The sequence below is a fragment of the Abramis brama genome (assembly GCF_963993115.1).
Source record: "Abramis brama genome assembly, chromosome: 5".
In the NCBI taxonomy this organism is placed as follows: Eukaryota; Metazoa; Chordata; class Actinopteri; order Cypriniformes; family Leuciscidae; genus Abramis; species Abramis brama.
This window is the reverse complement of record NC_139967.1, coordinates 49,171,220-49,186,305: the sequence shown is the minus strand read 5'-3', so window position 1 is coordinate 49,186,305 and position 15,086 is coordinate 49,171,220. Positions and strand designations below refer to the sequence as shown.

The following is a 15,086-nucleotide window of genomic DNA, read 5'->3' as shown; positions in this document are numbered from 1 at the left end:
CTGTGGCAGAAACAAGCTTCCATAGAAAGAAGACATGTAATGGAAGCAAAATCTCAAAATTGGCCATTGCATGGAAAAACAACGATTGTTCATGTAAGCCATTATTTGCTGAGCATGTTTGCTCTTGCATCGATGCATCCAATGAGTGTCTTGATGTCAAATTTGAATTGAATGAGAAGAAAGTAAGTCCTGGAATGCGAGTGATTAAATGATAACAGAATCATTCTCCTGTGAATGTGATATTTTAACTCTTGGCATCTGATTGAGGGGAAGTGAAGTCTAGCGTTAACTGACCATATTGCTCTGTGCCATTAGGTGAGGAAGCTCTCACCATGTACATGGCCAAGAACAAGCTGGACCGGAAGATGGTCAACGCCACCCAAGGCGTCGAGGCACTTCACCAGCTCGCCTCCTCGTACTTCATCGACCGCGACGGCACCATGCGCAAACTCCACGAGATCCAGATCTCCAGCAACGCCATCAAGGTGAGAAACAGTCCAGAGTGATAAAGGCAAGTGTATTTACGCTGCAAAAAATGCTTTTCCTACTCAGTATTTTTGTCTTGTTTCCAGTCCAAATATCTAAAAATTCTTAAATCAAGATTCATTTACTAAAGTAGTAAAATGCTATAAGATATTATTTCTTGTTATCTGGGGAAAATAAATAAAAATTAAGTGAGTTTTTGCTTAAAACAAGCTAAATTATCTGCCAGTGCTGTAAGAAAAATAATCTTGTTTCCGTTTGAATCAAGTTTATTTTTCTTAAACCTAAACCCCCCCCCCCCCCCCCCTGGAAACTGGAAACAAGACAAAAATACTATTTTGCAGTGTATATAGCACATTTCATACACTATGGCAATTTAAAGGGCTTCACACAGAAAGGAATTAAAATAATCACAAAAATAAAAGCAAGGGAAATTAAAACAGTCATAAAAGAGATTTCAGGAGGAGCTCTATAGGATTGACCAACACAATCTCAAAGTGCATATCTATACCACAAATTTTATTTCTCGTGCCATTTATACGGCAAAAATGTTTTTTGTGTGCATACTGTATGCTACACACTGTAAACCCCTTGGGTACGATTAGGGGTGTGGAGTGTGTGCATATTACACGGCACAAAGTGTGTATCATGCATGCAAAAACTGCGTATCATATGCATGCAAAAAACATTTTTGGTGTATAAATGGCACGAGAAATAAAATTGGTGACGCACTTTCATGAGATCGGGCTGGACGGGGTAACCTCGGGTTCACTAACCCATCAGTCCAAACCCCAAAGATTAGTCCAGAAGCTCTAGGAATGGAAAGAAACATCCTCGCCCTCCTCCATTATCCATCTGTCCGTTGAGCTTTTTCTCGCTGGAGTTGACAGGCGTCTGAAGAGCTTCTGGCACACAGGGCTTCAGGAAGCAAGAAGTCAAGCATGACAAAATTAAACAGAATTGACAATAGCTGCTGAGTCAGGAAGACAGAAAGAAGAAGCGGACGCAGCACTTGTGCTTCTCTTAGACACAGACAGACCTCAGAACGAACCACAGCTCATCTACATGTGCTTTCAGTGTGTTTGGGTGTCTGTGTTCAACACACTGTGGAAAAGAAGTGTGCTTAATTGTATTTAATGTGCACTTATAGTGTACTTCAGTAGGCTAGTTAAAAAAAAATAAAACATTGTACTTGCCGATAATGTAATATATTAATGAAGTTAACGAGTGCACTTAAAGAGAGTACACTTCTGTCTCAAGTACACTTTTATATATTTTAAGTGAACTAAATTGCGACTTCATCACTGCAAATATGTCATTCGAAATGTTTAAATCCATGATTAAAGTATGTTTAGTTCACCATAAATGCTTGTCTGCACTGCAGTGCACTTTAACCGTATTTCAAAGATAACAGAATTATTTATAAAATTACATGTACTTAAATCCTACTTAAGGGGTCAAAAATTATGGAAGCTTGTTTCCGCCACAGAATAATAATAATAATAATAATAATAATAATAATAATAATAATAATAATAAAAATAATAATAATAATAATAATAATAATAATAATAATAATAAAAAGGTAATTGTGACTTTTTATCTCATAATTTAGACTTTTTTTTTCTCACAATTGTGTTTACATCTCACAATTCTGACTTTTTATCTCAGAATTGCATGGAATAAAGTAGCAACTGTGAGTTATAAAGTCAGAATTGTGAGATGTAAACTCGCAATTGTGAAATAAAAAGTTGTAATTATCTTGAAATTATTATTATTTTTTTTCTGTGGCTGAAACAAGCTTCCATAAAACAGTCTAAAGTTCAACTAATTGCATTTAATATAAATTTAAACTATAATACATTTTCATTTCATTGCAATTAACATACATTTAAGTGTCCAAAAACATTATATTCAGTTTGCACATTTAAAAAAAAAATATATATATTTCTGTAATATGCACTCTTTTTTGAAAGTATGCTAAAGCGTTGTGGCCTACATCTTTTTCCACAAGGGATGTTACAGTGAAATTTGCATAGTTTGAAATTGAATCTGCATAGTGAGGATTCAGACACAACACAAAGAAGAATGCATCTATTTATAGAAAACAATTAATATGTATGTGTATGTGTTTGTAGCTGTGTCTAAAACAATGGAACTCTATGATACGTCCTCATTTAGATAGCAAGATAAATGTGTATTTGTATGTGTGTGTGTGTGTGTGTGTGTGTGTGTGTTCTTGTGAGTCACGTTGCAGACAGGAAATGATTTGTGCATTCAGGATAGGCTGAGTCTGTCACACACACATTCACACACATTCACACACACACACACACACACACACACACACACACACACACACACACACACACACACACACACACACGCTAAAAATATGGATTGATTTGGAAGGCAGTGCAGCTCTGCAAGCTCTCTCTCTCTCTCTCACACACACACACACACACACACACACACACACACACAGACAGACAGACAGAATGAGAGTGTTGATATGACGGCACGTCTTCACTGTAAATCCTGCAGATTGACGCTCAGTGTGTCACTGGCACAGAGAAGCTCTGAATGTGGAACTGAGTGTCTACAGAAACACTGCATGCTTATTATCAAATCAGATTTCTATGGAAGCGTAGGGTTAGGCTAAAAGGTAATTGTGACTCACAAATCAGACTTGTTTCTGGAAATTGCACATTTGCATCTCACAATTCAGAAAAAAGCATAATTGTGAGTAATAAACTCGGAATTTAAAGTCAAAATTGCAAGATATAAACTTTAATTGTCTTAATCCTTGGCGGAAACATGCTTCCATATATTTCACCCTAAAACGGTACATTATTGATACTTTGCACGTGACGTCAGTTGTACTGGCAGGCGGGCAAGAACGTCATTCTCTAGCAACGAAAACCAGTAAACTAATCAAGGATCTTGCCAGGACGTTGCCAGTTTTAATATACAAAAGTTGGTGTTTTGAGGTGTACACGACATGTCAGACAGTTGTTGTGCGATTGGATGCACTAACCGCGTTTGTTGCCCACCAGATATCACGTGACTGCAAAGTATCAATATTTTCAGAACATTTTTAGAATATTTGATTTTAACAAAGTAATTATGATTATTTACTTAAGATAACACAATATATTTCATAAAGATTATTAAGCTTGTTTTAGGCCTTTTTTTAAAGGAGCAGAAATGTAAATATTTTTAACATATGTATTTTTTTAAATAGTTGCAATATATCAATCACTATATTTTGACATTACAGTAATGAAAATGCATGGTTGGTGTTTTATTTCATTTTTTAAATATGATAAGAATACTTAAAACTATATATAAAAATTTAGGAAGTGTTTGTGAGGTATAGCGTCAAAATTGTAAGATTGAGATGTAAGATATAAATTGAGGAAAATGATATTATATATTATATTATATATATATATATATATATATATATATATATATATATATATATATATATATATATATATATATATATATATATATATATATATACTGTATATATATATATTCCATGAAAGAAACTTAAGCTTCTTGAGCTGAAATGTATACATTTTAAAAATACATTTTAGATAAATATGTCAGTCGGTATATTTCCATATTATAGTAATGAGAATTTTTTTTTTTTTGTTGTTGTTGTTTTGCATTTGACAATTAGCTAACAATACTTGAGCAGAATAAAAACTCTGAAAACATGATTTACTCTAGGAATATTTTAATCTTTGATGAGATCCCCAAAGGGAGGGTTTGCTCACTTCTAAGGACACTTTGTGCTCAAAAACACAGTGAAATAAACTCACTCTCTCTCTGGCTTTTCAAACACACACATCATGACAGCGTCAGGCGTCACTCTCTGGAGGCCTGAAATGTGTGACGCGTGTCAGCTAGCGTGTCCTACACACTTCAGTGTGTATTTGAGGGTTTGCAGCAGACAAATGAACAGTGAAGGAGTGAAAACGGCCTCCCAGCGAAGCCTCTGCTGTTCATCAGTGTCTCCTCTAGTCTGAGCTCTGCTGAAGATCCACTGCACTTAAATCACCGAGAGGACGCTCATGAGCCCTGGTGTTTTAACTCTCTCTGTGGAGTCAAGTCACCTCAGTTCATCTATCGTCTTTGAAGGGACATTTTTAAAGGAATAGTTCATGCAACAATGAAAGTCGTGTAATTTATTTGCCTTACAATTCTGATTAGAGAGCTGTAATTCAATTCTTACTATAACAATTCTGATTATGAGAGTTCTGCTATTCAATTCGTACTATTAACAATATAATTAGAGAGCTTCAATTCTTCAATTCTTACTAGTGACAATTCTGATCAAAAATCTCTGAAATTCAATTATTTCTAGTAACAATTCAATTAGAGAGCTGTAATTCAATTCTTACTACTAACAATTCAGATCAGAAAGGTCTGAAATTAAATTATTTCTAGTAACAATTCAATTAGAGAGCTATAATTCAATTCTTACTACTAACAATTCAGATCAGAAAGGTCTGAAATTCAATTATTTCTGGTAGCAATTCAATTAGAGAGCTATAATTCAATTCTCACTAAAAACAAATTTATTAGAGAGCTTTGTAATTCAATTCTTACTAGCAAAAATTCAGAATATAGCGTTGTAATTCAATTCTTACTAACAATTGTAATTAGAGAACTCTCTAGTTCAGATTTTACTAGTACAAATTGTGATTAATGATCTGTAATTCAATTCTAAAGGTCTTTCACACTGAGCACGGTTAAGCGACGCGAATGCACAACTCATTGAATCGAAACAATAGTTCTGGTTATCATTGTCTGAGAACAGATTTATTCTTACAAGTTATTTATATAGATAATAATTTCTATTTATTTTACAGTAACAGCGTACAGAGCAATGTTTTCTTCATAATCATAATCATATTATCTGATCATAATTCCTGCTCTTCTGAATGACGACGGCAATTCAGATTAGAGAACTCTCTAATTTAATTCATACTAGTAACAATTCTAATTAAAGAGCTTTTTAATCCAGCTCTTATATAGTAACTATTGAATTAGACCGCTCTCTAACTATAATTGTTACTAGTTAGAATGGAATTAGAGACTGTATAATTGAATTCTCACTAGTAAAATGCAATTATGACAACAACATTTTTGTAGCCATTTAAGCTAAATCATAAGAACATTTTCCTAAACATCTGCTTCTGAGTTGCATGAAAAAAAAAAAAAAAAAAAGTCAGAAAAAGAAAGTCACGTGTTTGAAATGACATGGGTAAATAAATGATGACTGAATGTTTGGGTGAACTCTTGCTTTAGGCTCCAGTCTCCACATGTCATCCTTGATGTTTTGAGAATGTTTCGTTTGTAAAATGAAAACAATTCTTGACAAAACCAATCATGAAATGCCTAGTGAACCTTAAAGCTGATAGTCTAGTTTTCCTTTTATATATTTATTATATATTGCATACGAGTGCTAGAAAACAACACGGCCTGAATGTAGCTTTGATAGATGTGTTGCCTTGATCTGGAGGGTTCACTGATAGAAGCTGAACTCATCAAAGAAACACTGAAATGCAGCAAACACAAAGAAATCATCCAGAGCTCATTACACACAATGGCCCGCAGAGATCACAGGCACAATTATCTTTACAGGGCAAATCTCAGCTTCGTGTGTAATTACAGATTTTGTGCATTTCTTGTATGTGTTATGTGTTTCTATATTTTAATGTCCGTGATTCTGGTACAATAGCCATATATATATATATATATATATATATATAATCACAAAACCAGTCTCGAGTCGCACGGGTATATCTGTGGCAATAGCCAACAATACAGTGTAAGGGTCAAAATTATCGATTTTTCTTTTATGTCAAAAATTATGAGGATATTAAGTAAAGATCATGTTCCATGAAGATATTTTGTAAATTTCCTACCGTAAATATATAAAACATGTATTTGTGTGAGTGAATGCAGCACAATCGCCAACATAAATGAACAACTTTAAAGGAGATTTTCTCAATGTTTCGATTTTTTTTTCACCCTCAGATTCCAGATGTTCAATAGTTGTATCTCGACCAAATATTGTCCTATCCTAACAAACCATACATCAATGAAAAGCTTATTTATTCAGCTTTCATATGATGTATACATCTCAATTTCATAAAATATTATACATATACAGACTAGAAGCAAATTCATCCTTATAATTTTTTTCCCCTGTTTAGAATAATTTGAGAATAAAATTAAGATCTCGACTGAGAGCTTTATTAGAAGATGCACTTTTTATGATTGGATGTTTTGGATTGACAAAGCCCAGATTGATACTAGAGAGAAGTGTGTGTGTGTGTGTGTGTGGAAGAGCCCCTCAAGGTCAGTCTTCCTCTCTGAAATGCTTTCAGCTGATTTAGTCTTAAATTCCATATGCAAATTTATGATGATGCGGCGAGCATTTCAGAGGACATCTATTTAAAAATCTATTGGTTGGCCAGGGTCCAATTTTAGTCACTATCCAGCGGCGCATTCCCAGAACAGGTGCCATTAAAATGGACATATTTTTACCTGCACGACTATCAACTGTGTGATTCTGCAGATGAGATGTATGACATCTCTCGCTTTTGTTGGTATTATACTGAAATCAATAAAAAGTATATATATATATATATATATATACATATATATATCAATAGCATTAACTATGAAACATCATTGCATTGCATCACGTGTTTTACAGCCATCCATCATTAAGGAGTTTACAGGCCAATTTAAAGTCGGCAGGAAACGGAAGTTGCGCTAGTCTTTTCCCCACTAATGTCACTATAGTGTCGTATATCTGAGTGAAACGGCTTTTAGAACAAGAACAAATGTGGGCGGGGCTTGATTGTGTCTGTGGGGAATTGATTGGATGGTTGTGGTTTGCTATTGGCTGATCTCATGTGATTGACAGGTCGCCCCGCCCTCGTCATCAGAAAAGAGATGTCGCTGCAAGAGAGGGGAAGTTGTTCAGAATTATAGTGCTAACCATTAAAATCTAATGGTAATGAACCAAAGAAGATGTAAATATCTTCAGATGAAATAAAATTGTAGCATTGCACACTAAACACATAGTGCGAATAATAGGAGTTAAAATAAAGTATCAGCAGGACGTCGAGGGGAACAAACGCTGCACACAAACAACATCATGTTCGGAGATATCCTGTGCCGTTTTTCCAGTCCTTACAATTGCTCGTTGTCAGATTGTATGAAATGACGGCAGTGAGATCTTGTGGACTCACTGTGAGAAATCAACTTTCTTTTACGTCAGACACTACATACATCTTTGGGTTTTATTCACAATTGGCATTGATAACAACATCAGTCTTGTTGCATTTGGACGTTGCACAAATGTGAAAAGAAAATGAGAATCAGAGTTTGTCACTGATGTGCACATCATATAGACAAGCGATATTTTTGACTAAACTCATACTGTGCAGCAGACGATATACGTCTCGTTTGTTCAAACACACGATGAAGACGTCATGGGCTCTCGGGTAGCTGAGGTGCACGTCCCTCAAAAGCTCAAAATAGAACTTCATTATAAGGCTGACAGGTGACAGACGTAATAAGACACAGGCACAGTTTTTGTGTCCCATGATGCCCTGCTTCATCACAGATCTCTCTAGATACAGTTTGTTCTTTAATGCTACAAGAGCTTCTAATGTTCCCGTAACGCGAAACATCCTCGGCTTTGATAGGAGCAGAAAAGCTGTCGCCCCGTTTCTGCCGTGCATCTTCAAATGAATAAATGATAAAAGCACAAACTACATAAACACAAACACGCGCGGACGGACGGCCCGTTCCTAACCGTCGAACATGTGCGGCAGGAGGAATCAAAGCTCGCAGATTTACAGTCTTTTAAGTCAAATGTTTACATGTGTGTTTTTGTGTTTGTCTGCGAGAGCTTGAATGAGCATCAAGTCGTGCTGCTTTTCAGCATTTGTGCGTAATCCCACAAATCTCCATCTTCATTAGACGCGAGGGCTTTGATTTCCGTTTTATACTCTGGCAATCTATTTCTTAATCCGCTGATCGTGTGTGTGTGTGTGTGTGTGTGAGTCCTCAAGCTTTTAGACTCCAGAGATTATTCCCTTTTCATGCCAAGTGACGTGTGTTACAGAGCTTCACGCTGAGGTTTTAAAGGCTAACACATGAAATTCAGTCATTAATTCCCAGTTATTAGATATTTATCTGAATGTTCATGCTGTTTTGTTACACACAGTACATACGGCTGAAGTCATGTAATAACTTGTGAGGAACAGACCCAAATTAAATTTTTACTTGCTGAAAATCTTTATTGTAGCTCGCAGACCCTTGTGAAAAAGAAGTGCACTTCAGCAGTATTATTACAGAAATATATATTTTAAAGAATATACGGTAACACTTTATTTTACAGTGTCCTTGTTACATATGTTACATGTACTTACCATAGTAATAACAGTAAATTATGCATAATTACATGCAACTAACCCTCAACCAAACCCTAATCCTACCCTAACCCTATAGTAAGTACATGTAGTTAATTAATATTACTCAGTACTTAAATATATAATTACACTGTAACAATGACACCTTAAAATAAAGTGTAACTGAATATACTTAAGTGCAAATTTAGTTTAATGTTTAATGGACATAACTGAATGTTAATTGCAAATAAATGAAAATGTAGCCTATTATAGTTTGCATTTATACAAAATGCAATTTTTCCAAATTTCAAAGTGCTTTTTGACCCACTTAAGTTGTACATCTTTATATGTACAGTAATTTCATAAATACTTTGACATTTGATTAAAGTGCACTAACAAGCATTTATGGAAAAACTGAAATATACTTTAATGTAATTTCTATTGACACTTTTATGTCATGTATTTAAATGTATATTTTAATTACACATTTGTAATGATAAAGTTGCAGTTTTCCTACTTTTTAAATGTAATAATGAATAACACACTACAGTTAAAATTATAATCAAGTACTTTACATTTGCTTTAGTATGTTAGTCAGCACATCAAAATAAAGGCACTTCATCAAAACATCACATAACATGCACTTTTAAGTAAAACTTTTGACATTGTTACAAAGTGCATTTAAAAAAGTACTTAAGTGTGTTAAGAAACATTGCAATGAAAGTTTTATTTTTTTTAAATAAAAATAATAAAAATAATATATATTGTTTTATTTTGTAATTATTTTATAAATATTATTAATAGTACATTATCTGCAAACACATATTTTAGTGTATAAACTCTGAAAGTGCTTAAAAGCTCACTCTGTTTTCTATTGTGGCTCCGCATATTCATAGTTTGAATATGTGCAAATTTCCAAACTATGTCTTTGGTGTTCCATGGAAAACACAATCATGTGGCATTGGATTGACATGAGGATAATTAAATGACATGTTTTCTTTTTTTAGTTCCGCTATTGTAAAAATAGAGTGATTTCTCCAGTGTTTTCCTAATGGGGACAGACGAAGGGTCACTGTCTTCAGGTGTGTTGTTGTGTTGCTTGTGTTCTCCTGTCCACAGGCACTAAAGCTCAGATTTACTGCGGTGTCATTGCAATTAAAGTGACCCTTAGAGCACGCAGATAGATCTGCACAACAACATACTTCATTTAGGTCAAAGAACTACTGTAAATCAGCCTCTGGAGGCTGCAGTACGGTGGTGAAATAACTAGTTATGAGTGCATATTTAGGTTAAATTAGAATCCAGAAACCAAAAAGTCAGGAATTCATCAGCTAATACCTTGTAATACCTTAAAAGATATATAACAAGACAAGAAGAACACAAGGGCTATAAATACACAGGCGAAAAATAAAAAGAACAAACTACAAAACACCTGGAAACAATTCTGCCTTCACATGCAACTGCGAAGCTCTTACATCTCTGAGTCAGGCATTCAGAAAAACAACACGGAAGTAGTCTTAACAGAAAATAAATGTGCACGCAAATAACTACATCTAAAATCAACATTATTATTTTCTTTGAGCAGTTAGGCATGAGAGCTCTACTAGTCAAGTTTGATATGTCTTCTCTATTGTGTCGTATATCCGAGTGAAACACTTCTGGAACAAGAACAAATGTGGGCGGGGCTTGATTGTGTCTGTGAGGAATTGATTGGATGGTTGTGGTTTGCTATTAGCTGATGCCATGTGAGTGACAGGTTAAAGCCCCGCCCTCATCATCAGAGAAGAGAAGAGATGCTGCAAGAGGAACTTATTCTGATTCAAGATTACCAGGAACAGGAATTTAACATAATAATGATCAAATCATTTATAATAGACTGCAATTTCAGGTTAGAATCATCTTTGAATGCTTTGTTACAGTGTTTAGCCAAGTGACTTTTACCATTGCTTATACTTCTTCTGCCCAAAACTTTATCACATACTGTACGTCGTCCCACACTGTTTGTGCTACAGACGAGAATGATTCCTCAAATCATGGAGCTTATAGGGAGGTGTGCTATTACTTTTCTAAGCAATAGGTCTTACAATTTTCACCCAGGGCCACAGCAGGAACATATCGATTGAGTTTTCTGGGAGGCGAAGTGGGGCGCACATTTTATGATCTGACACATCAAGGCTAGCAACCATGTAAAAACCACACCAACATATTTTGTAAAAAAAAAGAAAAAAAAAGTGTTGTGTTATATTTTCGCTGTGGCATTTACATATAGGTGGAGGGTGAGATGTAAAGCTTTGAATTCTTATTTAAAACAGATTTCCAGACCCTTCCGTTGTCATTTCATTACTGTTTTCCAGATTGGAGAATAATAGTGAAGTCAAGAACATTATAAAGTAAAACACGTGTCAGTTTATGTATGAAGTAAAAACATGCAACACAAACTATAACTCTCTTATATTTCAGCTTCTTGTTTACTTTAGACATTCAACTACCAACTTTTAAACACAATTGAAGAAGGGACATCTATGCTGCATATTTGTTGGTTTTCTTTTAATAGCTGCTCTAACTCAAAAATACACAAATACAAAAATCAAAAATACACACACACATGCAAACATACATACATGCATCCATCCATCCATACATACTGTACATACACGCATCCGTCCGTCCATCCATCCATCCATCCATCCATCCATCCATCCATCCATCCATCCATCCATCCATCCATCCATCCATCCATCCATCCATCCATCCATCCATCCATCCATCCATCCATCCATCCATCCATCCATCCATCCATCCATCCATACATACATACATACATACATACATACACACACACACACACACACACACATACATACATACATACATACATGCATGCATACATACATACATACACACACACACATACATACATACATGCATGCATACATACATACATACATACACACACACATACATGCATACATACATACATACACACATACATACACACACACATACACACACACACACACACACACACGCACACACACACACACACACACACACATACATACACACACATACACACGTGAAATAACTAGTTATGAGTGCATATTTAGGTTAAATTAGAATCCAGAAACCAAAAAGTCAGGAATTCATCAGCTAATACCTTGTAATACCTTAAAAGATATATAACAAGACAAGAAGAACACAAGGGCTATAAATACACAGGCGAAAAATAAAAAGAACAAACTACAAAACACCTGGAAACAATTCTGCCTTCACATGCAACTGCAAAGCTCTTACATCTCTGAGTCAGGCATTCAGAAAAACAACACGGAAGTGTTTTCTTAACAGAAAATAAATGTGCACGCAAATAACTACATCTAAAATCAACATTATTATTTTCGACATCAGGCTGCGCCAGATGGAGGTTCTGAAGAAAGACTTCAGGAATCTGATCGATACGGTACGCAGCACATCGCCTGAAATAACAATCATTGTGTCAGGACCGCTTCCCACGTACCGACTAGGACATGAAAAGTTTAGTAGACTATTCGCGCTAAATGAATGGTTAATGTCATGGTGCAATGAGCAGAAACTGCTCTTTGTAAATAACAGTGGTGGACAGTAACGAAGTAAATGTAATTCGTTACTGTACTTAAGTAGCTTTTTTGCGTATCTGTGCTTTACTGAAGTATTTAAATTTGGGAAGACTTTTACTTTAACTCCACTACATTTCAAAGTCAAATATCTTACTTTTTACTCTACTACATTTTCAAAATCAGTCGTTCCTTTTTATTTATGAGTGGATAAAAACTTAACTGGTCAAACGAGCCACCTATCACAGTAGCCTACAACGTGCGCGCTTTGTTTTGAACTTGCCTTGGTGGTATCTACTAAGCGCGAACCAGAGCCGTTAAATATTAGAGTTGAGACCATAGACAGTATATAAGAGGTTGCGACACACACGGCTTGTTCGACTTGAACCGGCGCTGCACAGACCGATCAGTTTATGATGACATCAAAGTATAGAGCGAAATCGCGAGAGCGATTGAAAAGCATACAGAGCCGTCTACTCTCTAATCGCTCTTGCAGTATTTTAATGTCATTCACCGATTGGTCTGTGCAGTGTGCCGTTTCAAGTCGAACAAGCCTACTGTGATCTCGCCGCCGCGCGGTCACATGATTCGTGTAGCTCTCAATAGTTCCAAACAATTTGTGTTGCCAATAATTTTAAGCAGGGCAGAGAGCAGCAGCTATTATTGCAGCAATTATCGGTAAATACTGACGCATAATGAATATTGCTTATTACGTTGACACTAAAATTACTTGCATATAATAGCATTTTTTTTTTTCTGAGGAGTAGCAGAAACACTGCATTAATACGTTTTGGTGTTTAATTTTGTAGGGAAATTGGCTGCTCCCATAATGTAGTGTGTATATATATATATATATTCAATGGCATTGTGCAGATTTATGTGAATGTATCATAACATTAGGATGTTTATAATTATGACCATAGACGCTCGTGAAAAACATGTACAGTAAATACTGTAAATGTATTATACCTTATGGGATCAGTCCCCTTCCGTCCAAAATTAAACGCACACAAAAAAATAAAAAATATATACTGTATATATATATATATATATATATATATATATATATATAGACTAATTAATGTCATTTTATTAATAGATTGATGTGCCAAGAGTGACAGAGTCTTCACGTAGACTGAGTTAAGCAAGAGTCTTGTGACAAAAATTATAATAGGACATTATAGCAATAAAAAAAATCATAGTACTTGGATACTTAAGTACATTTGAAGGCAAATACTTTTGTACTTTTACTCAAGTGAATGTTTAAAGGCAGCACTTCTACTTTTACTTGAGTAATATTTTACCTTGAGTATCTTTACTTTAACTCAAGTACATGGTAGGCGTACTTCGTCCACCACTGGTAAATAATTGGAATCTGTTTTGGGAGCGTCCTAGGCTTTTCCGTGCCGATGGCTTACACCCAAGCAGATTCGGAGTGGATCTTCTGTCGGATAACACCTCCAAAATGTTAAATACCATGACTAGTAACCAAAAGTCCAAATCATAGTCTCTCCTGCACCAATTTAAATGATATAAATACTAGTGTAGAACATTGCATAGAAACTGTGTCTATTCCTCGTTTAGTGAGATCAAATAATAATTCTACTGCAGGATCTAGGAAAAATCTAATTGTTATTAAAACAGAAAATGTTGCTATTAGTAAACAAAAACAATTTTTAAAGCTAGGTCTTCTAAACATTAGATCACTCACACCTAAGGCAGTTATTGTAAATTAAATAGTCACAGATAATAGCTTCGATGTACTTTGCCTTACTGAAACCTGGCTTAAACCAAATGATTATTTCAGTCTAAATGAGTCTACTCCATCTGGATACTCCTATAAGCTGATTGGTCGTGGCGGCGGTGTTGCAACAATCTATAGAGATATTCTCAATGTTACTCAGAAAACGGGTTATAAGTTTATTTCGTTTGAAGTACTTGTACTAAATGTTACGCTCTTAGATGTTAGAAAAAAATCCATATTATCTCTAGCCTTGGCTACCGTATATAGACCGCCTGGGCCTTACGCTGATTTCCTAAAAGAGTTTGCAGATTTTCTCTCAGATCTATTGGTCAATGTCGATAAAGCATTAATTGTTGGAGATTTTAACATACACGTAGATAATTCAAATGATGCGTTAGGGGCTGCGTTTATAGATTTATTAAATTCCTTTGGGGTCAAGCAAAACGTCACCGGACCAGCTCATCGTCTTAATCACACACTCGATTTAATTATATCATATGGAACCGATCCAACCGATATAGATATCATTCCACAAAGTGATGATGTCACTGACCATTACTTGGTAACTTGCATATTACGTACTGCTGTAATATGTCATGCGGCGCCGCGTTTTCGACCAGGCAGAACAATCCTTCCATCCACCATAGATAATTTCTCGAGTTGCTTGTCTGATCTGTCTCAGCTGCTGCCTGAACCCAAACAAACAGATGAACTAGAAGAACTAACTAGCACTATGAGCACCATTCTCTCTAGAACATTGGATGTTGTTGCACCTGTTAGATTAAAAAAGGTCACAGAGAAAATTAAAGCACCATGGTA

At 35.3% G+C, this 15,086-nt stretch overlaps 1 protein-coding gene across 1 annotated transcript in view; it reads left to right on the top strand.

Moving 5' to 3' along the window:
* Positions 1-15,086, top strand: part of brinp1 (bone morphogenetic protein/retinoic acid inducible neural-specific 1) — a 188,205-nt gene that overhangs the window by 111,785 nt on the left and 61,334 nt on the right. Inside the window, exon 4 of the mRNA XM_084114158.1 lies at positions 316-485. Within this exon, the coding sequence (XP_083970284.1) occupies positions 316-485 (170 nt within the window). The remainder of the gene's footprint in view (positions 1-315; positions 486-15,086) is intronic.